The sequence below is a fragment of the Staurois parvus genome, unplaced genomic scaffold, assembly GCF_062004578.1.
Source record: "Staurois parvus isolate SC_StPar_1 unplaced genomic scaffold, SC_StPar_1.0 ptg000018l, whole genome shotgun sequence".
Taxonomy (NCBI): Eukaryota; Metazoa; Chordata; class Amphibia; order Anura; family Ranidae; genus Staurois; species Staurois parvus.
Genome location: NW_028317814.1, coordinates 15,870,029 through 15,895,375, shown reverse-complemented (window position 1 = coordinate 15,895,375; position 25,347 = coordinate 15,870,029). Strand labels below are relative to the sequence as shown.

Here is a 25,347-nt window from a genome sequence, read left to right as displayed (position 1 = left end):
TGTATGCACTATTGGCTATGATTGGCGCTGTGAGAATGTCGTCAGTGATACACATGCATGTTGCTGGCACCAATTTCTGTAGCATGGCATACCTTTCTCTACATTAAATTTAAAATTATGTAACATTTTATTAACTCTTGTTTGTAAACACAAAATATGTCCATATTTGGAGATAAGAAAAATATATTAAAAGTATTTTTTATAGGGTGTGGAAGGGTTGTCTTTGCTCCCACTGGGGATATATATACCCCGACTTCTTGTCCTGTGGACTGCGGGTTTAAAGAGACAGGAAATTTGAAAAGTAGCTTTATTGAAGACAGAGACAGCAACAAATACACTATTTTTAGTTTAGTGATTTAAAACCACTACCATATTTTTTCAGATATCTATGGGGGAGATTTACTAAAACTGGAACACTCAGAATCTGGTGCAGCTGTGCATGGTAGCCAATCAGCTTTTACTTTCAGCTTGATCAATTAAGCAATAAAACCTGGAAACTGATTGGTTTTCATGCAGAGTGTCATTATGTATTGCACTCTCCAGGTTTAGTAAATAACCTCCTATGTCTTCCTGTTCCTATGATCCCCTGCCTCTTTGCCTTGTTTCTTGTTCACGTGTCACAGGGATAAAGTATCTCCCCAGTGGAGTCACAAAGAACAACAACCTGATATGCTTTCTAACCCTTCCCCACTCTAATCAATGCTAGGACAGAAGTTTTGGCTGAATTGGGTTTCACCTTGTTAAGTAGAAAAAAATGTGGACAATTAGGAGGTATAGAAGAGGAGTACAACCTTTGTTTTAGAACCCATAATCTGTGTCTTGGGTCCTATGATTGACAAATTTAGGGCTCCAGAACCATGGCACAGAGACTGCTGGGAATCATCTTTCTTGACAAAGGTGGAGCTACCCTGCCAAACTAGCACAAGGAACAGCCATGACTGTGGCTCAAATTGCTGTTGTGAGCGCATGTATTTCATTTTTGGCACACGTTTATGCATGAACGGGCATCTAACTGCTGTTTTCTTGTCTTGCTTTTCGTGCTGTGGCCGCTGTGTTTTGGGTGTCTTGTCTGTGAATTGTCACTGCAGTCACCGCCAGACATGGAGGAAGAGGTAATTGTCACTGCCACTGTATCAATGTAAAGAAAGGTTAATTTATCAAGACCAGATAGCTACTTAGTCTTGCCTTAAAGAGACTCTGTTGCCAGACCTACCATTTCAATAAACATGTACCCATAAGATTATATTTTTTAGCTGTAAAAACTTTGACCATGTAGACATTGAAAAGACCTAAAGCGTTTTCTCAACCTTATAAAACACCTAAAAAGTGACACTTCTTAGTATTACCCTTTGCTCCTGCCTTACAGCTACATAATAATGTATGGAAGAGAGAAACACTGAAAGTAAGCGTTTAAAATGCTTAATCATGTTGTTATGTTTTTACCTGAAATGCTTTAAGTTGGTGGCAAGGTTTCTTATTCATAGAGTTCCAGTTTAGCAATTTTTTTCAATTACTCAATAATCTTGCCCTTATGTTGTCTTGTATAATATGGAGAAGGCAATTTCCCTTAGGAGCTTTTAAATCTTATTCATCAGGTAAATTTATGAGGGGTCTCCTACAGTAAAATAAAATGGTCCACTGCCCTGTAATTTCTCCTAGACATTTAGCATCAGAACCGGAGTCCCATTGGAAGATTACTCCCCAGCTCTTGTTCTGGTTCACTTTCTGTCCTGGTGACCATTATCACAGAGAGAACCTCCTTAGTCCAATAGTGGGGGCGCAAAAAGCATTTTACAGGTTCTGACCTTCCCTACTGTATACAAAAATAAAAAAAAGTTTTTGACTAGAGATAAACTTTAAGCTAATATACCATAATGAGTTCCGAACTGTCCAAACATTGCCTAATCATTTGACCACTTCAGTGGTGTGGACAGAAACTGTTTGGGTGGGTTAGTGACTTGTAGACTTCAGGCCCACATTGACTGGCTGCTTAGGACAGGTGAGTATATAGCCAACAGTGGTGGGTCAGTGTCTTTCAATAATTAATAAAGCAAGTAAAGCTATACTTCCAAATGCGCTGCTCCCCCCCACCCCCAACACTACCGTAGTGGGTATTCCATTGTAATTTGATATTCTGCTTTAGGGCCACTCTAACCAGACAAATAAAACCCATCCTGTGCTCCAGCTGTCAATTTATTCAGAAATAATTTACATGTATTTGAAATACTGTTAGTATTTTTTAGAATATTTGTGTGAGACGTTGTTTATGGCTTAAAAAGCTATAACCATTAAATATATGAACCCATCTTCCATTACTGTAGCCCAGTGGAAATCATGAATCAATCAAATCAATCCCTATGAAAAGTTATGTATGGGTTTAGGAAATGTCCTCTTAAATTTCATAAAATATGTGATCCTATGGTGTAACTTTACCCTCACCATCAATGTACTTTATGTCTGCTTCTTTGTATTATGTTATATAATGCATGTATGTAACAAAGTCTTACAGGAGACTGTCAGAGTTTCTGTCTCTTTATTTCATGCTGCATATCTCTATCCAGATGATTTTGCATATTCATTGTAACTGTTTATGTTCATACAATTCTAAAATTGTGTACACTTGTTTGAGTCCAATAAATAGAGATTAAAATTGCACGTTCCAGAAAAAAAAACCTCTCTAGGGGTTTGTTAGAGAGATTTTCTTTTGCTTCCTGTCCACCTGATAACATTTTAGCAGATCGAAAGTGAGAGGAACTCTCTAATAGCAACAGAGACACAAATAAATATGTCTTTTAGTAAAGTAGGGGAATGCTAGAACCCATTTCAGATTTATATTTCTGTCGGTGTCCCTGTTGCAGATTTTCCTTCACTTCTTGTCTGCTGAAACAATTGATACAAGTGATAAAAAAATGTTTTTAACAGAGCCTGAGATATCAGTAAAAAGCATACAGGAGTTCAATTTTTACCTACTCTGTCTAAAACTTTAAAATAAAAATTGCCTTGACATATACATTATTTTCAGCCAAAGAGTGTGTCCAGAGCCTTGTAATTGGCCAGTAAGAATGTTGTATGTCTAGCTTACGCTTGCTGTTGAATGGCGTTCCCTCTGTTGTCCTTTGTGCCCGCATTAGCTGTTTTCCCAGTTGTGTTGTTGGTCTCCTGATCAATCAGTATGGCTGTATACTTAAAGGATTTCACTGCCTTGATTTATTGGCCCTTGTATGCTTTCTTGAAATTTTACCAAAATGTTATTTTTCCTTCTACATTGTACGGTCTTCAAAACAATTGGAGATTTTTTAAATTGCCCTGAAAAGAGCACAGTATTTCTCCCTCCACCTACTGATGATATAAAAAAAATGGTTGAAGGGCATGGGAGGAAGCTGGGAAAACAAATAAATGTTTTATATATACTTTATTCAAAAGATTGAGGTGTCCTGCATTAATCTAACAAAGTTATTGGATATAAGACCTCATTGAAGGCTTCATAAAAATTGTAAAATAGTTTGGGTTTATTCAGAAAACCACAAGTCTAAACACCGATTTAGATTAGTTTAGTAGTCAGAACAGTTAATAATATCTGATTGTTTTCTAAGTAGAGATGAGCAAACGTTTGAAAAGTTTGATCAGTTGTGGTTTGGCCAAACTTCTTTTTTTTAATTGGAATTACGAATTCTGAAATTCAGAATTTCTGAAGTGGAAGTTCCATTGTAGTCCACAGTAATTCAAAGTGTATATTACAGAGCAGCAAATGATGCAGAATGGTTTGAGAATATCCTGGCAGCTCTGTCTGATGATGGGGAAAAAAAAAATCACTTTTAAAAATTGTAACAAGGATATAAGAGTGGGACCCGGTGGTGCTGGCAGTCAAACCAAGGGTGCCTAGGCAACAGCTTGAAGCAGCCCTTTATCCCTTTCTCCCAGAAGCCTCTTTGGGAATCTAAACTGCCAAAAATAAAACTGAATTTCAGATTAGCTTCAGGACATCCAACATATGAAATTCAGTCCAAATCTAACTTCATCCAGATTTTAGGATCAACCCTATTTCTAGGTTTTCTGGCATTATACAGGACATTGTTTGAAAAAAAGACATTATTGATGAGCGGCATTCTCATGATAGCAAGTCCAGACAACATAATACCTTGACTCTTGTAGACTGGTACACTAAAGTGCAATGTCGAGCAAGGAATATGCTGGAGATGATTTACAAAAAATAAAATGAAAGAGACAATGGAAGACAGTGCTCTATTCTTCTTCGTTTCAGTTTTCATGAAACACTTTTAGTGTGTGGTTGCTAATTCTTTCTTTCTCTTATTGTCACCAAAATACTAATTTGTTTTCCTTTTTTCCCAGCCGAAAGGAGCGCCCAACTTCACTAAATGTCTTTCCACTGGCGGATGGAATGGTACGTGGGCACATGGGTGGCAAAATCACCCCAAGCTCGGACCACTGGCACCTGAGTGACCTCAGCCAGCTAAAGTCCAGCTTCAGCTACAAGGTTGGCTCAGACAGTCATGGGAACCCAGTTCCCACCATGTGTCTCCATCACTGAACCCATCTCACTCATCCTGTTTTTAATGCTGGCCAAACACATGGTACTTATTTTCCTTCAGTAAACCTTAATCCACATATGTTTTTTAATGGTCTCAACCAATCAAATGGTAAAAAGTGGGGTGAGAATCAGAAAGACCTTTCTGGGAATCATTGAGGTAGTTTTGGTAAATTTTCACCCTATTTTATATCATGAGGTAGTTGGAAACTAGGTGATTGAATGCTGACTAAGAACCACCAAATTACCACCAAACTGCCTAGTGTATGTGACGTGCTCTCCATACCTGGAACTACTGGTTGGTATAGAGTGAATGAACTGGTGGGTAGTGAAAATGATGCTAAATAGTGGGGGAAAGTAAATGGACCTGTTGTTTGGATCCATGTGGACAAAGCACAGGTTTACCTTAAAGGCTCTACTAGACTCTATTAGGGCCCTAATCCAATGGTACAGCCTGGAAGGTAAACCTGTGCTATGTCCACATGGGTCCAAACAACAGGTCCATTTATTTGCCTCCTTTTTTTATGGTGCAATGCTATAAAAAGTGATACCTGTGACAAAATAGTTAAAACATACCAGAGATAAACAGTGAGTTCACTGTAAATGCCAACTTTGGGAAGCATCGCTTGAACATGATCATCACCTGTATCTTCATTTCATTGTTTACACTTTCCATTCGTTTCAATATGTGGCAGTTCATTACCAACAAACAATGGATTTCATGCCTACATAGTGTAGATAATAATGGAGCTACCCTCGATGGTATAATATCTGTCTGTGGAGACAGCTGTTTTGTGCTGTGAACCATTATTTGTAAGAATTGTAAAATGGTTCTTCAGTGTAATGCCAAAATAGTACTGGGGAGTGGCATTTAAAATTGGTGTGGCCTAGAAGCTCCTGGTCCTTGAATCTTGGTTGATTATCTTTAATATTGCTACATTGATAAAGTCTAGAGTGCCTTATAATGTACATTCAGCTCCCCTAATTATACACATTTAGGGCCTGAGTCAACTGACTTGTTTGCTTTACACAGATTTTGCATTTTAAAGTCTATAGGAATGCAAAACCCGCCTGAACCAAGTCAAATGCAGGTCAGAAGGAATTCACTTGCAGGTCAAATGCACCCGTCAATAAATTCTAAATGGTCTCAGAAAGGTGTAAGAGCTGATTCACACACGTGCGGTGCAGATTGAAGCTCAGGTTTCACAGCTAATTGATACAGTAGTTGTTCACCAGTTCATGTCAGGTTTGCAATGGGTTCAGAACAGGATTAGCTCTCAGGATTGTCCTGTTCACACATTTGAGGTTTAGACACAATTCCCATAGAAGTCATTAGCCGGTAATCCACACCTGAACTTAAACCGCACAGAATCTGCACCGCCAGTGCACTGGACATATGTGAACTGGCACCATAGTATGTTTTTTCACATGTCATGCAGATTGGATGTGGTTCAAACCACATCCAATCTGCATATATGTGAACCAGCACCTAAAGTGATATCAAACTAATGCCATCAATGCAAGCCCAAAACCCATCAACCATCATGAGGTAAGGGGAAAGAGAAGGAAGGGGTAATCTGCTGGGTATAATAGCTCAGATTATTAGATTTTGTCATTGAAAGTATGGCTCAGCTACATCTTGGCACAACACTCTTATGATTATTGGAGCCAGAGTTGATCTAGCAACAGTGTGTGGGAACTGGTTAACGTACTAGGCTTGAAACAAAGCTTAGGGGGTTTGTGTAAAGAAGGGGTGCTCAACCCCTGGCCCGAGGGCCACATCTCAAATCAGGGAAGCGCATGCCCATGCTCTGGGATGGAGGGTCGGCAAGCCCAGATTGTGATGGGTTATTAGGCTGCTTTCACACTGATCCACAGGTGCATCACAGTGCACCTGTGATTTTCCAGCAGGTTAGCTGCACTGAGCCATAGACTTCTATTAAATCCTGCGGGTTTGGTGCGCTTTCTGAAAGCACATCAAAACTCCTGAGTGTATGAGCTTTGGTGCACTTTCAGAAGATGCACCACACCCGTACAATATAATAGAAGTCAATAGCAAAGCACAGCTAACCCATAGGAAAGTTGCAGGTGCACTACGCTGCACCTGTGGTGCAGGTAAACTGCAGTGCATCAGTGTGAAAACAGCCTTATAGGGGACTTAGGACAGTTTGGGGGGAGGTAAAACCCCATAATTCATTGTGGCCCGGAACAGGTTACCAGATCATTTAAATGGCTCTTGCTCTTCAAAAGGTTGAGCAATTCTGGTGTAAAGCAAGCATACCTAAATCTACTAGATGAGCAGAAGCTTCCAGGGGATTAAATTAAGGGATAAGTGTAAGGGTTAGATTAAATGTTAAGTATTAGTTTTCAAAATTGAGTTAATACAAGGAGAAGTCAGGGGTTAGATTACCAGAGGAAGACGTAAATGGGGCTCAAACAAAACAAATTAATTTGACAGTCATCTAACATTGCTGCTTGTATTACTTGTTTATCCATATAACAGGATGAGATGTCCGAATCTGGCCAGTCCTCAGTGGCAGCAACACCAAGCACCACAGGTACAAAATCCAATACCCCCACTTCATCCGTCCCATCGGCCGCCGTGACTCCGCTACATGAGAGCCTCCAGCCCCTTCAGGACTACGGATTGACTGGAAAAAGCAAGAGGTCTCGGGAGAAACGACACAGCCATAATATGGAGGTGCAGGTGACCCAGGAGATGAGAAATGTCAGCATAGGTAATTTCAGCTTGTGGTTTCTTCTGGAGGAAGTTAAATCATTTTTAAGCTGCTTCATTTTTGTTTGCTGATCTGCTTATATCATTGCAAGTAAATCAGACAGTTCGGATTGAAAAAGACATACACCTAATTACTGCTGGAGACCATCTGATCTATGCTGCCTAGGGATGTAAACGGATGGTCATCCGTTTACATTTGTTTTTCCATAGAGATACATTGATGTCCAGTTTTCATCTGTGAACAGATGGATGAAAAACACACAAACTGTCCGCATGTGTGAAAGGGGCCTAAGTTGAGCTAACTTTTTTTAAAAATTGTAAGCATAGGATACTTTTTGTACTTAGATTAATATTCACTACAATTTGGAAATGCTGACATATATCCTATCGGTTTATTTAAAGTGTAAGTGCTAATGAAACTAATCAACTGGATTCCTTTAATCATTCACTAAAATATTGATTTCTTTTCCAATCAGTCTGCTGATAGGAATGACTGATCTTTAGTTGACAACCCATTTGATTGATAGGCCATATACTAGGATTTTGGTATTTCATTTTGATAGTTAAAAGAAAAGTATGGGCTTTTTTTCATTATACTACCTAGGTTTTTACAATTATACTTACCTAGGTGGTTGCAGCATCGGTCCGAAGCTGCATCTGTCCCCCACCAGCTCTGAGTTCTCACAGCCACTCTCAGCAGAGAGCGATGTCTGTCAGTCACCACTGTTAGTTGAAAACAGGTCACAGGACTGCAGAACGAACTTTGGCTTTGGCTGTACTTCTCCTTTAAATTGCATGAGATAGCTGTATGCCTTCAATTAAATGTGTAGATGCTATATGTGGTCATGCTATATCTGTTTAAAGGAAACCCATGTAGAGACAAATGTGCAGGCTAATGTTCCTGGCTTCTCTTAAAAATGCTAAATACCTGACTCTTGAGCTGCTTTAATGGCTCCAGCATTTTCTGATATACAAAACCAGAAGAAGTATACATTTCAGGAGTTGTGACTTCACTGGCTAAAAGCTTGTTCTGGTTAAGTGGCAAAGACAGTATCAAGAATTGAAAATAAACTTTAGCTAACCCTGCCAGAACAAGCATTTAGTCATTGGAAACCCCACTCGATGTTCACTTATTTGGATTCCATACATTGTGTAGGCTGAAAATGGTCTGCATTTTTAGTGACTAAGCAGAACTATATTTATAGGCAGGCATGAAGACAGTCAGTTTTGACTTGCGTTTTACTTTATGTGATTTTGAAGCTGTTGTCAAATGACTGGGATTTTCTCCATGACTTATACTAATTACTGAGGATATTTCAGTAGATGATTAGCACTAGTGTCAGCCTCATCACTGTGCGGTAAAGATTACCATATGTTACAAATTTAACAAGCTAACGCATCCCTTATCTCTGATAATCAGTGGTGCTCTGAATTTAATATTCAATATCTAAAAACTGCATAATCTTTTTTAGATTGTTTAATGAACTCCATATTATTCATATACAGGAGAATTTTAAACAATATGATGAAAATTGATAAAACAATAATTAAAGTGACTTAATAAAACGTCTGCACCGGCATTTTCTACAGGTGACCACTCGCAGCTAATACATAAAGCTCATGAGTCCAGTATATAAAGCCCATTATTTCCTTTTATCCTGTTGTCCTTTTCTCCAAAACACCCAATAGAAGGAGTGAAAGTCTAATCATTATTGACTTCTAAGCTTTGGGTTATTGATTAACGTAAACTGGTGAGGATAGAGTTATGGGAGCTGTGAGCGACTAGTATTTAAAGGGTTGTCGTTCAATTTCTAGATTCATTGACCTGAAAATAATAAGCAGGATGGTACTTTAGACCTTTCAGCTTGGCAGTGTACTTGTTCCAGATTAGTAATTGAATCTATCAGGATGACTTGATCCAGGTGTGGAATAAGAGTTCTGTAACTTGTACCTATTAAAACAATCATCATAAATTTTCAATTTCCATATTTTTTACTTTCCTTTAAGTGTCATTGTTGTGCAAAGTTTGTTGGACTGGGTCTTTTATGAAAGAATATATTTTGTTGAAGTTTTTAAGACCCATAAACAGAAGATGTACCCCACTCTTCAAGATCTCCGAGGGGCACAATACATGAAACAAAAGTAAAATAGTATTGACTGAGAATACAATGTGATCAAATAAATGTGGTGTTTAATGGATACGGGGTCTGAATACTGTCACACCAGATGTAGACAGAGGGGGTGATATACAAATAGTGGAAAGAAAAAGAGGTAAGGAAGGGAGAAGGGAGCCTGGGGAGGTCTGAGAATGTGAGGACATGTGAGGGTTGGAAAATGTAGCTTGGGTACCGGTAATATCCTTGCTTAGGTTTAATTCCATTATCATTGCTAGCCATTTATATGCAATTTAATATTCTGCTCCCAAACATTCTGCAAGCTACAGTGTAACTATGTTACTATTTCATAATGGATAATAAGGTGCTCTTCACACAGGCATGGGAAGCAGTGATGAGTGGTCTGACGTCCAAGATATTATCGATTCCACCCCAGAACTGGACATGTGTCAAGATCCAAGACTAGAACGTACAGGAAGCAGGTGAGATCTGGAGATATCATCATTTCATTCTTCACCATTGACCAGACTGCTCATAATGTCCCTCAACCTCTAACATGCTTTTCATTATGTATTGTCCAGTCCAACTCAAGGCATTGTAAACAAAGCTTTTGGAATCAACACTGACTCTTTGTACCATGAGTTGTCCACAGCAGGGTCAGAAGTTATCGGTGATGTTGACGAAGGAGCAGATTTACTTGGTAAGTAGGTCTCATTAGGTTTGAACTACTGATTAAAAATGTAGTATGGGTAATGTTAGTGCTTAGTATTTTCTTTTCTGCATTGGTCTTTTAACAGTAGTACCTTGTCCAATAGGCAGACCCTCTCATTTTCCATTATGCATGGAGGATCATTGATCTTTTTATTTAATTTGCTCTTAACGGTTGCCTGCTTTGCCATCTCATCTCTCTGCTTGCAATCATGAAAACCCTTTGTAATGCACCAGCTGAAACTGGCGCTGCTTCAGTTTTAATATTCAGTATTATTAACAGGGAGGATTGTGAGAAGGAGTCTCTAACATACAAGTGGACAAATGTGTACAAAATGTCTGGCACTTATTATAGCTGAATATATTTAAATAGTAGTAAGATACCAGAAGAAAGAGAGTCAGTTATCAACACTGAAGACTTCTTGTTTAGTAGACCCATAAACAATACTGCAGATGTCACGTTTAAAGAGAAGCAATCAGGAATGCACAATTGTGAGAATCTGGATCTTTAAACGTATGTTGTACCTTTTCCCACCCTATGCTGCTGCCCCAACCACTCCCAACACCATCACCAGTATTATACTCACCAGTACCCAATCCTGAAAGACACAGACTTTTGTCAGAATCTTCTGACAGGACCCACACATGCTCTGTGCATTCTCCATTCAGTCCTATAAAGAATTTATACTTTGCTGGAGTACTGAATATGAACCCTCCTATAGAACTGAATAGAGAATTCACAGAGCACGCACATGCTTGGCTTAGATGGTTTTGATAAGCAGTTGAGCAACTTTATTAGCAATATGTTTCCAGATCAGGAACAGGCTAGCATAACACTGGGAATGGGGGCTGTGGGCTTCAAAAAGATACAACTTAAGTGTAAATGAACCAAAAGGTGCTGTTACAATGTAACTGTAGAGATTCTGATTCTTGCAAATGCCACAATGGTATTTCCCATATTTAAAACAAAGCACACCTATCCTTTTTGCACTTTTGTAAACCTAACTTATCCCACCCTTCCCAAATGCAGACTTAATTCAGTCCAGTAGTTCCCAACTCCATAGTTTGTTTACATCCCAACCCAGACATCTTCTGTGTATTGGCCACCTCTATGCAGTAGCTTCTCCTTGATATCCATGGAGCCATCTACCGAGTATCTATGGCCTTAAGAGCCAACCCTTATAAATGTTTATGGGTAAGTATGCATCTGGAGATGGCAGGCTGGTTTAGTAAAGGGAAAGGAGCAAAGAAGGATAAAGTACACTTTGTTTTAAAGTGCAGTTATCCTTTAAGATCTCTCAGCATTGCTCAATTACATTTTTATTTGATATTTTCGGCAATTATGCTTTGAAAAAAAGCTACACAAATAATAGTACAAAGTGTAAAATGAATTAAAATATCGGTTTGATGTACTTAAAGCCCAAGCTTATATATTTTCTGTTCAGAGGTTATAGTGATAATCTACATTTTCTATCTCCGTTTGTCATCAGGTAGGAGTACCATAAACTTGCATGTCTTAGTTAGTATTGGTATGACTTTTGTTGGTTAAAAGCATTGACTGACCCTATTTTTCCCTCTGTTCCCTTCTCTCCCTACACCCCCTCATGTCACATCGTTGGACGGTCGACATAGGAGAGTTCTCAGGTGTGTATCCCGCCTCTGTCATCTGACCTCCTACTCATTTTCTCCCTCTTTTTCCCAGAATCCTGCCTTACTCCTGAATGAATGGCAATCTACCTTTCCTGGCTGGTCTGTTGCCTTTAAATAATCAGCCTGCAGTTCGCCTTCTCTTGTTAAGGCATACTAAATATTTGGTGACAAACCCATTTAAATTTCTATCAGGCTTTATCCACTCTTTATTAGCCACATTTGCACACTGTTTTATTGTCACACATTGTTTTACAAAGTGTTTGATGGAAAGGATTGGTTTGATTAGCCACAGCAACCAATCAGATCCTTTGATTGTCACATACTGCTGTGGAAGAATTAAAGAAAGAACTTGATTGGTTGCTGTAGCTAAAAACACAGTTCTCAATTCATAAATCTTGGTTATTAAGGAGCCATTGGTAATGGAGATTGGATATTGCTGTCTGCTGTATGCTATGCTCCTCAGGGTTATGCTCACCGCAGCCCATATTTTATGGCCCATTCATAAAATTTAGGCTGAAACGTGGAGCCTGAGATGTCCCATGTAGAGCTTTCTGCCAAACGGAGCAAAGAGAGCTCCATAATTGTGACTTTGACAGGTCACGTTACCAGGCCCTCCTCCCGGGTTTGTTTTACTCCCATTCATTTTTATTTCACTCCGACTTCAGACTCCTGAAGCCAGCAAAGCACAATGCACATTGGTAATGCACACTGTTGTGCTTAATGAATAAACTGTGTTTTTTTTTTCACTAAGGCAGCGGTAAGGCTGCTTTTTAAATTACCCCCTTCATTTTTTGGCTCCCCTTGTCACTAACCTATATTTTGTTGAATTTTTTTTTTGAGTAGGGGCATTCTAATGAATGTTGGCTTCTCAAGATGGCCTTAAAGTGGCTCTGTCATTATTAAAAAAACTTTATTCAGGTATAAAGTACAGGCAATTAGAGGTATGTGCCCATAAATGAAGTTGCCTCAAGATATTTTCCTTAACAAATACTAGGCTGTTCTGAGAGACAAAGCTACGAAACTGCCCAAAAAGTCAAAAAGCTTGCTGCTACCTCCCATCCTCCACACACTTTAATGGGCTGCCTCACTGCCCAATAGGAATGCACAGAAAGCATAAAAGGGTGGGCCCTGCCTCCTTGCTACATTTTCTTTTACTTTGTGAAGTAAAATACACTTTAATTGATAGTCAGGTCCTCCAGGGTGTAACATAAAACATAACATATGTATTTAAAGTAGACTAGTTAGTAACTTTACAAGTCTGCATGAATAAAATCCTGACATGTCACAAATTACAACAATATAATTAAAAAAAAGCAATTTGATTTTTTTTATTAAACTAGTACGTATAACATTTACATATTAAAAAGGATGCAAAATAATACTAAAATAAAACTTATAATTAATATATATAATAATACCTTAATAAAATAAAAATAGCTCTGTTGTGGAGTGATGGTAAGATGTAGCATTGTCATGGGGAATACTGTTTTTTTTTTTTTTTTTTTTTTTTTTACAAAACTAACATTACCGCACAACAGAAGTGAATCCAGCAGTTGGTATAATACTTCATCACCATACAATTAAATAGATTTTCAGCTTCAGTGACAACTCCACCCTTGCTATATAAACTGGTCATATAGAGGGAAATTTACTAAAACTGGAGCACTCAGAATCTGGTACAGCTGTACATGGTAGCCAATCAGCTTCTAACTTCAGCTTGTTCAGTTAGGCTTTGGAAATAAAACCTGGAAGCTGATTGGTTTCTATGCAGAGCTGCACCAGATTTTGTACTCTCCAGTTTTAGTAAATCAACCCCATACTGTCTTACAACCTCATTCAACTCAGCTTAAATGAGGGAAAGTAGATTTATGACGATCATATTTAGGTTTATATCTATGAAATTTAGTGTTAACAACATGCATGTAAAATGCCTGAAAGGAAAGTGTTTGTGGTTCCCTTACAAGCCAGTTATATTAATTTTTTAAAGCGTATTTAACCAAAAATAAAAAATGTTATATTTTGCAGCTTATCAGTCCCTGGAGGTGGTCGCTGCATTCCTTTTGCTTTTCTGGCTTTTTTCCTTCTATTTTTACCTGGTGATCCTGCCAGTAACACTCTTCCTGTCCTAGGATGACAACACTCACTCACTGCACTGTATCTGTGAAGGAGCGATGTTGCCACCCTAGGCTGCTCTCCTGATTTGCCTTCCCCTCTCTTCATCTCCAGAACAGAGGGGAGTTGGTTTGTAGTTCACAGAAGATAGTTGGATGAGCTAATAACATTGTGTAATATATCAGCCAAGTAAACTGGAAAGACACTCAATTTCTGGCAGGATCATTTAAACTGTACTTGCAGAAAACTTAGCGTGAAAAAAAAAAGAAAACTAATGCAGCCACCACATGTAGGGACTGTTAAGTTGCAATATATTAAATGTATATTCCTAGGTTTGGATATACTTTGATGTGATCTTTGGAGGAGGTGCCATGGGCTCTGTGTACACTTTCTTCTCAGAGACTTTTCTGAGGTCCAGAGGGTATAGGCCAATTACGAGTCATAGTGCATGGCAATAGTTGCTATATTGGCTGATCTCCAATCACTTCTTAACTGCTGCTGTTTTTTTTCCACCTTTCCTCCTGCTGCCCCCTTTTCTCTCCCACTGTGGCTGCGCTCCTAGTGAGGGATGATTTCTTTGGTAAGGCTGAGGCTTACATTCCTGTCAGTCTAGGCCTCATGTACTTTTCTGCAGCTTCTGTAATTGTTTTTTGTGCAAAGAATAAACCAATTAAGTTGGTATTCTATGATTAATGTATGTTTGTGTGTGTATATGTACATGTGTATGAGAGGGTATTGTCGTTTTATTTTTACTGTGTAACACTTGGATTTCAGGAATGCATTTTACAGTCATTTCAAGCACAACTGTCATTCAAATATTCATATACACCTTAAAAAAAAATTTTCACGTGCAAAAATTGCCATACCTTGCCAAACTTTCTAAACAAAAGGCCACTATGCTGTCAATTAGACTTCAGGGGGCTGTACTGTGCCCAGCAGGAGTAGAAAATGCCCCAGCGTTAGTGAGAGGGAACAATTCCTCAGGCTTGGTGGTCAGAGAGAATAAAAATGTTACACAGTGCCTGTGGTCAGTAGAAGGAAGAATATGACCTCATCGTTTGTATGAGTGGGAGTTAAAGGGCTCAGCCCAAGCTTGATGGTCAGGTCAAAAAATTACATACATCATTTGTATTAGTGGGAGGTATAGTGCCCCACTGTTGGAGTAAGTGGGAGAAATGTTGCCCAATTGTTGGTGTCAGTGGAAAGGATTATGCCCCATCGTTTGTATCAACAGGATGAATTATGCCCCATCGTTGGGCCAAAGATAGGAATTATGCCTCATCATTAGAGAGTTGGTGTCAATGCGGAGAATAGTGCCCTATCAAAGGCTTGGTGGTCAATGGTAATTAATAAAATTACATAGCGCTTGCGGTCAGTAGGAGAAGGAACAGTTCCCCATCTTTGGTATTAGTAGGAGGAATAGTGCCCAGTTGTTGGTATCCAATGAAGAAATAGTACCCCATTGTTGGAGTCAGTAGGAGAAATGTTGCCCAATTGTTGGTGTCAGTGGGAGGAATCATGCCCCATTGTTGGTGTCAATAGGAGGGTTTATGCCATACTGTTGGTGTCAGTGAAAGGAATTAAGCTTCTTCATTGGTGTCAGTGGGAGGAATAGTGCCCTACCCAGGATTGGTGGTCAGTGAGACTTAAAAAACCTGTGGTTAGGAGGAGGAGGAATAGCAGCCCATCATTGGTATTAGTGGGAGGAATACTTCCCCATTGTTGGTGTCAGTGGGAGGAAGTATCCACCATTACTGTTGTCAGTATAGGAATTATGCCCCATCATTGGTTTAATTGGGAGGATTTTTGTTTCACTGTTGGTGTCAGTTGAATTAATTGTGCCCGGTAATGGTATCAGTAGGAGGAATATTGTCCCATTGTTGGTGGCAATGGCAGGAATTGTGCCTAATTGCTGACATCAGTAGGAGGAATTATACCCATTTTAGGTTTCAGTGGGAGAATTTATGTCCCACTGTTGGTCTCAATGGCAGGATTTGTGTTTCATCATTGATGTTAGTGTGAGGAATAGTGCCCTGCAAACCAGGCCAGAAATGGGCCACATCTGGCCATGATTAGGGTAGTTCATAGTACTGGCTCTGTAAAACTTTGGCTATATCTGTGCTATATACCAATGCTTTTGGATGCGCTGATGGCTAAAAAGGCAATTCTATATACTATAGATCTTATAGTTCTTGAAATCTCTGTGATACATTTATTTGTCACATGTCTGTTTTTTTAATCTAAAACTTTTTTTTTCATTTTGGTCAGAGTTTGGAAACTTTTTTTTACCTTTTTAGGATTTTTATTGCTGTTTGTATCCCTATTTGGGGGATTTCGCCTCAGTGTTTTCTTGGTGACACCCTGATGGTGCTAAAAGGATAGGGGTAGGAAACTCTTCTTAAAATGGATATACAGCAAAATTATATTTAGTTTTTAATGGAATAACCCCTGTTAGTTTATTTTGTTTTGCTGTACAAGGCTTCCCTTGGTGGCTACCCAGAATATGTCTAAAAATGTAAAAACTCAAAAGGAGTGCCAAGCCATATGGTAAAAGAGAGCAGTAGTTATTTTATTAGTCTTATGTCTATTTTTTATGTGATTATTCAAGTTACTTCAAAACACATTTAATGTTTTTATGCAGTATGATTGTGTATTTAAACACTTCTATCATCACTTTTTTTAAGTTATGTACTTTTTAATACCAGTTTGCCATATATTCATGTATGTGTGCATGTATGTGGATACATCCTTTTTATATTTATTTTGTAGCCTGATGAAGGGGGAGTGTGTTGGTCTCTGAAATGTGTTTGTAGTTCTACGTGATCATATTATGAATCATTAGTGATTGGTTTGGCACTCCTTTTGTGTTTTTAATCTTAATCCAGACAAGGACTATACACTTTCCTGCTCCATTTAAAGATAGAAAAAGGTTTTGGCTTTAGATACACTTTAAAGGAAACACAAACAGGAAAAATGTATTATTAAAGGGAACTCTTCGTAACAGAAAGACAGCAGTAAAAACCTGACAGCTTCTTAGCCTTCCTCATTCTGACCAAAATTATAAAAAGGTTTGCCTGGAGGAATGAAAAATTAGTTTATAATGAGAATGAGAATGCAAGTTTGATAACTACCACTTGAGTGCCCAGGGCCCTAATTGTAGATTGCTTTTTCAGGGATGGGAAAAGAAGTGGGCAACTTACTTCTAGAAAATTCCCAGCTTCTTGAAACCAAGTAAGATATTATCTTTTTTTCTGTATTGTGAAATGTAATTTAGGGCTTTTGCCATTTTCCAGATTTGATAGGTCCTACAAGGCTCCTGAAAAGCAGACTAGGAGTCCATTCTGTTGAGTGATGCCACGGACCCAGCTTTTCCTCCCTGGGCTGGGGTTTGACAGGTGCCACCCACAAGAGCCCATCATCACTCTGTGTGCCATGTTCAGTATGCAGCCATTTATACACAGATATTGTGAAGTAGATTGGTAGGTTTAAAGAACTTCTAAACTCATAAACAGAAATGTAATATATTGTAGGTTACCAGTCCTTAGAAGAGGTGCCTACAGTTTTTTTCAGGAGGTTTCTCTTATTTTCCCCTTCTGATTCTTTCACTGGCCATACACGGCTAGTTTCTTTTCATTCAGCCAGTGGAGGAATCTCCATGCCAGGACATTATATTCTGACAGTGGCACCCACCACTGTCAGAATACACTGAAATAGTTAGCTAAAATAGCCCCTGAATCATGCCAATGGGTGAAAGTCTGGTTTGCAGCTGTCAAGTATTCCAAAGGTAAACAGAGAGGTTGACCACACTCCACTAGGCATTTAAAGTTAGGACTATCAGAGATGCTTTGTTAAGTACATTTTGGGTGAAAGCATCAACATCATGTTCCTTGCCTGTTTGAGCTGTGATCTGTTTTATCATGGATTTATATCAATAAACTTTGCTTGATTCTCTGCCTATTGCAGTGTGACCAACCTCTTAGTTTATTTGTTCCTTCTCTTTGACACAAGTTGATAAAGCGATTGATTTCTATTGAGTCGAAAGGGCCACACACTGACCTAAATTCTGCCCATCCCTTCTGATCATTGTATGGTCATCTTAACACATTTACTGTCCCTAGGATGAAAACATTCATTCACTGTGCTGTATCAGGACACAGAAACTATAGAACACTGTCCCTCTACTAATCTTTATAACATAGAGGCGAGTGGTTTCGTAGTCCTCAGAGATCCCTGAGAACCTTGTAATTGATAAGAGTCATCACTGGCAAAAGATTTCAGCAAATGTTTTCCTTAACTTATCAAACAGATATGACAAAATGCTTTTCTCAGTATATTTAACAGACCAAAAGGGAACAAATTTTAAACTTTTCTTTTTGAGTTTAGGTACGCTTGAAAAGCATTCAGGTTAGACTTGGATATTAGAGTGTTATTGGAAGAACCATCTGTCTTGTGTTCTTTCTGTAGAAATATAATATCCTAAACACGCAATATAATTTTGTCCTAGCATTCTTCTTATGGTTTTCTGCATGATCTTGGAGAAACAAACGTGGAGGTCTGGGAAAACAAATTTTTGATGTTATTTAATCCAAAATTGGAGTATAACTTTTGATGTGATTGGTTCCTAGACTCTAGACAATGATCAAAAACAGTCTAAGGTAATCAAAGGGCATTTCTGGGCAACCTTCTGCATTTTCACTGACTTATTCTGTGCCAGTAACACAGATTAGCAGCCATTCACAATTTTTGATTTGATCTTACTTTTGTTGGTGGGACTGCCATGAATTAATATGTGATTTGATGTTGCAAATTGCAGCTCACATGTTCTATCCCTGTTGTATGAACTATAACTTTTATTATTAGGCCCATGTTATGTGACATATTCTGTTTATGGCAACAACCAACTTGCCATTAACTGGTTGCTATCAGACCACTTACCTTTTGCTATCTGGACTAGATTTCACTTTCCCGCTGGTGAGTTAGATTTGGTAATGTTTAGGTCAGAAAAGAAACAAAGTCCATTATAGTAAGTGTGTGATATCTTTTCGCCATGATTCTGCTGCAAGGTGTTGCCAGTGGCGGAATGACCCATTTGTCATGACCCTAAAAATGCTTAGCTTATTAATAAACAGTTTAAAGCCCTTCACACCTGCCCATTTCCAACCCAATTAACAATTTAAAAAAAAAAACAAAGCCACTTGTCCCTTGTCAGCATCAATTCCATTAGTGGGGAACAGTGATGTAGTGTAAGCCCTCCACCAGTTTTGTTGCTGCCCCTCATCTTGACATCACTAAGCCGCTGTTAGCGTCATCAGCATATGTGTGAACCCTGCTGATATACAACCATTGAGAAAGTGTCCACGTCACCTGGCAGTAATGTTGATACTCCAAAAGGACTTCCACACTCTTCCACTACAACGAAAAGAAGACTTGGGACCCAGTGTGTAACATGACCACAAATACTGGCAAGTATTTGGGACAGTTAGATTAGGGATTAGTTGATGTAGCTACTACTTACAGGGGTGTTGGAGGCATTGTTTATGGGGGGGAGGTAGAGGTGGACACCTCATTAAAATATTTTCCCTTGCATTACCTACTTCACCCTGGACAAAAACAAGAAAAACATGTCTTCCATGTCCACAGGAATAATATACAATGGAAATTCAGTGTCTTTTGAAAGAACTGATACTCGTCCAAAATTTTGCTGCATAATAGTATGAGTTTTATTTATGCATTAGAAGAACTATCTTATGCTTTTGATTTGGAAGTGCCACGGTTACTTTCAGGCCACTTGTGGAAATGTTGCCTTAGCTATTGTGTTCATATATTTCATCTATGTTTACATTTATTTGTTTAGGAATGCATTAAATGTGGTTAAAAATGACTTGATCGCAAAGGTGGATCAGCTATCAGGAGAACAGGAGGTTCTTAAAGGGGAGCTGGAAGCTGCTAAGCAGGCCAAGGCTAAAATGGAGGCACGCATTAAAGAGCTGGAGGAGGAACTTAAGAGGTATCAGTGAAAATAAAACCTTGTTTTTTTTTTAGTTTAAAACCAACACCAGCCAAAATGTTTTATTTCTTTTTGGATAGAGTGGGGATGGGTTAGAGCCTCAGGTTAGTGTTTTTTATGATTGTGTCTTATTGGTTAAATTATTTATTAGTGTTTGTCAGGACAAGAAGTAATAGGAGATATTTTAAACAGGAACACAAACAGAAACAAAAACACATTTTAGTAGAGTGAGGCAGTGGGTAAGAACCTTTGACAAAGAATAGGAAAAGAACTCCAATTTTCCAACATAGGATACTGAAGCAGGGAGATGTAATGAGTGTCACTTAACACAAAAAGTATATAAAACAAATATAGCTTTATTCATGAAATGGTTAAAAATAATCCATATCCAAGAACTTTTGACAATGTTATTGCTTTTGGTACTTTGCAGTCCTGGTGATAGCTGCACCCTGCATAACTTGTGTGGGCATCACAGAAACCGAAAAAACAATGACTGGAGATTGGCTTTTTTGTACCTGGCACAAGAAAATTCATAGAGCATATTCCTATTTTCTTTCATATTTTATATTCATATTTTTTTCTTTCATATTCTGCTTTAATTAAACTTCAAAAATAACATTTTTGCTTTACAATTATAGGGTGAGGTCGGAAGCCATTGTGGCCATGCAAGAACCCAAAGAGGAGGTGGATGAGGTAAGTGATTCTGCTCCGTGGTGAAAAGTTATAATTCATGAAAATGCTTCTTCTCAGTCTAAATAGAAACAACTGCTTTGGTTCTGTATTGATGTAAAGTACATGTTTGCTAACAGGACCAGTTTCTTACAGTCTATACACACAGGCTTTAAACACAGAAGCAAATAAAATACACTATGCTTTCAGGTGATTTGAGTGGCTGGGATGTACTTTTGCGTTATGCTGATTGGCTTCTGAGTTACTTTGATTTGCCTTGCGTTTCTGCTCAAGGAGTTGATATGAAAGGCTTCACGCTACTGCAATCTGCTTTTGCATTCACATTTATTTGTATAGGGGGAAAAAAGCAGCTCAGAAGCATACAAAAGCCTCTCTACAAGGGCTCTTAGGGGCACAGCATTATTCAAAATCAATACATTTAGAAATAGCATTTGCTTTTCTATACTTTTATATGCATCTAAAAAAGATTCAAACAGGTTGCAAAATTTTCAATTAAATTTAAATTTTTCAATATAACTGGAACTCAGCTGACTGCGCAGAGGAACAAAATGTCCCATGCATCATCCACTGTGTGCTTCCTCATTGACCTTGATGCATAAAGCATGGTCATATGTGTCATATGTATTTCCATGTAATTACCACATACGTACTACTGTGTGTTTACTTTATCAAATAAAGGAAAGTTTTAAATATTACTATCAGTGAAAAACTTTTCCCTATATTGCTCAGATCAATTGTGAATTTTGGTCTGACAGTACTTCTATCGTTTTGATTCACACATGTGCGGTGCAGATTGAAGCTCAGGTTTCACAGTCAATAAATACAGTAGTTGTTCAGCGGTTCAGGTCAGGTTTAGATCAGGTTCAGAACAGGTTTAAATCAGGTTCATGTCAAGTTCAGAACAGGTTTAAATCAGGTTCAGGTCTGGTTTAGATCAGGTTCAGGTCATGATTTTATCCTGTTCACAACTGATGATATGTGCGGTTTAGAAATGGTTCCCACAGAAGTCGGCCAGGATTCTTTTTCAATCTGCACTGAATCCGCACCGTCAGTACACCAGACATATGTGAACAGGCACCATAGGAAGCAATGTTATTCCACATGTCATGTGGATTGGATGCGGTTCAAACTGCATCCAATCTGCATGCTTGTGAACCTGCACTAATTACAAGGGCATTGCTTGACTGTAAAAGTGATTTCATGATGAGAGAAGTATAGGGGCTGGGATCATTGACCTTCTTCTGAATTCCAGGTGCCATTGCACCTTGATTCAATAATTTGAGTCTTTGACCTGAGACATACTGTACATGCTATAATGAGTGTCATACAAAGGCCACAAATGACAGCCCCCTCCTTCTCTTACATCTCATAACAAAGTCCTTTTACATTTTTTGATTTGCGACTGTAGGTCAGGAAGGGGGTTGGTCTCAGTGTCATATATTAAGACCATTGTCATATGTACAATGCTAAATGTGTATATAGCATTTCTAGGAAATTGTGTTTTAACTTGCTTTGTGGAGGTTCCCCTTTAGCTGCACATCCTTGGACCAGACGTTAAAGTGGTTGTAAACCTTTACATATACCCAGTGAAGTGACTGGCCTTAGGTGATACAAGGACATGAAACAATTCCTCCTGCATAAGTTGTACCTGTTTATCTGAAGCATTGTCTTCTCTACATCCATTGAATGTCCAGAATTTATACAGCTTACCTAAGAGTGCAGATATTGCCTGCAGTGGCACCTGCCTATGTCTCCATAGTCTAGATTTGCTTTCTGAGCATTAAATAAATTAACTCTGGCTTAAAAGAAGTGCTCATAGCAATGCCCCCTTTTTATTTTTTCTTAATATGATCCCAAAAATCCTGTTCAAATGGAGTTGACACTGTGTTTTGTTCTTTTCTATATATTTTTTTCAGAGCTCTTCCCCACTACAGGATAACATCCCTATCGCTCAGCGCAGGCGCTTTACTCGTGTGGAGATGGCTCGTGTCTTAATGGAAAGGAACCAGTACAAGGAACGTCTCATGGAACTGCAAGAGGCAGTCAGGTGGACAGAGATGATCAGGTGATGACCGTGCTGCTGATATCTTTCTTCCCAACAATATCAAATTTGGAGCTTATCAAGTGTTTGGTCAGGATCACAAAAACACATAATCTCTTCAAGGCAAAGAGAATGATAAGAATATTATCAATGTGTATTATTATTATTATTATTATTAATAATATGAAAAGAAAGTTGTTGCTCTGTATAGTTTGTAGTTGTATATGTGCGTCAGGGCAGTCATATTTTATTTTGTATATCCAGACTGTTGATGCTTTACTGCTTCTCACAATGCAAATAGCACAACACAAAAATGTATAAAAAAGCTATAGATTCCTTTGAAGAGCTTTAACCCCTTCCTGCCCAGGCCAATTTTCAGCTTTCAGCGCTGTTGCACTTTGAATGACAATTGCGTAGTCATGCACCATTGTACCCATATGAAATTTTTATCATTTTTTTCACACAAATAGAGTTTTCTTTTGGTGGTATTTAATCCCCACTGGGTGTTTTATTTTTTGCGCTATAAACAAAAAAAGAGCAAAAAAAAAGTTTTATTTGCTTCTATTATAAAATTTTGCAACAGGTAATTTTTCTCTTTCACTTATGTGCGTTGATGAAGCTGCACTGATAGGCGGCACTGATGCTGCTGCACTGATATGCAACAATGATGAGCACTGATAGACGGAACTGACTGGTGGCACTGCTAGGCACTGATGGGTGATCACCAGTGCACTGATAGGTGCCGATCCGTCTTCTGACAATTGCCGGTTATCAGCAGTACTTTCCTGTGACAGCGTGAGGAAAGTGAAGCCGATAACCGGCAACTGCATTTAACGGTGATCTGCTGTGTCATTGGATACAGCTGATCAGATGGTAAAAAGCTGCTGTGATTGAACTTTTATCACAAAACATGATCAGCTTTGTCCGTAGGACACAGCGATCGCGGAGATCGCCAGGTGCGTGCCCCCGTGGGCCCGCATGAGGACGCGTTCTGGGAGGACGTCATATGACGCTCTCCCAGAACTGGACAACCACGCTGCAGCCGTCATTTGGCTATAGCACGGTTGGAAAGTAGTTAAGGACACTTTTGCGTCATCTTAGTTGAGCTGAGATCAATGCAGGCTCAAAGCAAGAATGCATAGAAAACAATAGCTTTGTATGTGCCCTGTTCACAACATACAGGCCCATAGCAGTATGGCAACAAATGTTAGCACAATACAATGCTCCTATCAAGCTAAATAAGTTAGAATTTTGACTCTTGATGTGGCGTTTTTGTGTATGCTGCGGTGTAAACAAGTCTTAAAGGAAATCTGTAGTGATAGAATATGGAAGCTGCCATTGCTAATCTATTCTTCTGTCACCAAAATAAACCTTATCAATGCCCCTACATTGCAGGCACCACAACATACGGTACTGCAGTACCATGTGTTGTTGTGCTCTATATTACAATACAATATTGGATGCACCTTGGTGTGTTTTGGTGTGTTAGGAGGCCTAGAAAAATGAATGGTCTGAGTAATACAATTAATGATAATGTACCAGAACAGTTAAAACCGAATTGACTTTACTATGTCTTACTTAATGTGAAGCTATTACTAAATAACACATTTTTAAGATGCACAACCTTGAAAGAAAACCGTTAAAAGTGTATGTTAACTCTAACAATACACTTCTATTATTTTCTATTTTTTGGTCTGATAAGTTCATTATTGGAAGTATTTTTATTATTTGTTCGATAAGTGCAAAAAATATCAGTTGACCTTGATGGAAATGAACTGAACATTTCCTGTGCTCTCTGCCTGTGTTGCAACCTAATGTGTTAGCATTGTTCCCAGCTTTCTATATTCATATTTATTCTAATCTAGAAAACACCTCCCCCTATGTTGTGGAGAGCAGGAAGTGTTCTGATGTTTTAAATGCTTCCTGTCGTAGGATGACAACACTGCTCATCTATAGATACAGTACAATAAGTGAGCGTTGTCACCCTAGAACAGGAAATGTGTTAATGGCAGGATCACCAGATCAAAATAAACGTAAAAGATACAGGAAATAAAAGAAAAGGAATACAGCCTCTGCATCTAAGGATTGATTAGATGCAATATAAAAATGTTGTTTTCGGGTTTAAATATACTTATTCTCCTGCTCCACTGCCAACCTTTCTTTGCCCTGTTGCTGAGGTGGGAAAAGATTCTTTAGCATGCATGCTTTCTCCCATCAGCCATCAGGTCACTATTGTGTTCTGTAGGAGCTGGTGAATGGAACTTCAGAATGTAGAGGGGGGCCAGACATCAACACACCATGAAGTGTATAGGATTGTGGAGATTTAATTACCACCATGAATATAGAATAGAATGAAGATCAACAACGTGGTCTACAGGACGGAGTGTTTTCTTTACAAGACGCACTTTTTAAAAATATTTTTAAAATAGCCACAGTGTTGATTTAAGGAGCTTTTACACTGCCCTATTGAGATTTAGCTACAGCATGGGTGCAGTGCAGGATACCCATGGTTTTCATTACCAGTGGTTTTCCATGGACCTCTGTTATGTCCCACATTTTCACTTTTTTGGTAAGCACACCAGCATGTTGCCTCTTTAGTGTGCTTTTAGATAACGCAGCAAAAACATGGAATATACTAGAAGTGTGTGGGAAACGACAGGTAACCCTCATGCAAACCACAGGTACCCTGTACTGGATCCACACCGTGGCCAAACCCCAGTGGGGGAACGTGAAAGCCTCAAA

The 25,347-nt window shown here is 38.7% G+C and overlaps 1 protein-coding gene across 6 annotated transcripts in view; it reads left to right on the top strand.

Moving 5' to 3' along the window:
- The window catches only part of MAPK8IP3 (mitogen-activated protein kinase 8 interacting protein 3), a 113,717-nt gene that overhangs the window by 45,357 nt on the left and 43,013 nt on the right, over positions 1 to 25,347 (top strand). For 2 of the 6 annotated variants that reach the window (XM_089682617.1, XM_089682599.1), the window contains exons 5-13: positions 1,089 to 1,112; positions 4,351 to 4,495; positions 7,050 to 7,284; positions 9,777 to 9,879; positions 9,979 to 10,097; positions 17,041 to 17,098; positions 19,722 to 19,874; positions 20,513 to 20,567; positions 22,481 to 22,629. In XM_089682617.1, coding sequence (XP_089538743.1) covers positions 1,089 to 1,112; positions 4,351 to 4,495; positions 7,050 to 7,284; positions 9,777 to 9,879; positions 9,979 to 10,097; positions 17,041 to 17,098; positions 19,722 to 19,874; positions 20,513 to 20,567; positions 22,481 to 22,629 — 1,041 coding nt within the window. Of the gene's footprint in view, positions 1 to 1,088; positions 1,113 to 4,350; positions 4,496 to 7,049; positions 7,285 to 9,776; positions 9,880 to 9,978; positions 10,098 to 11,737; positions 11,750 to 14,429; positions 14,448 to 17,040; positions 17,099 to 19,721; positions 19,875 to 20,512; positions 20,568 to 22,480; positions 22,630 to 25,347 lie in introns of all 6 variants that reach the window. The other 4 variants (XM_089682639.1, XM_089682625.1, XM_089682632.1 and 1 more) reach the window with 4 other exon arrangements.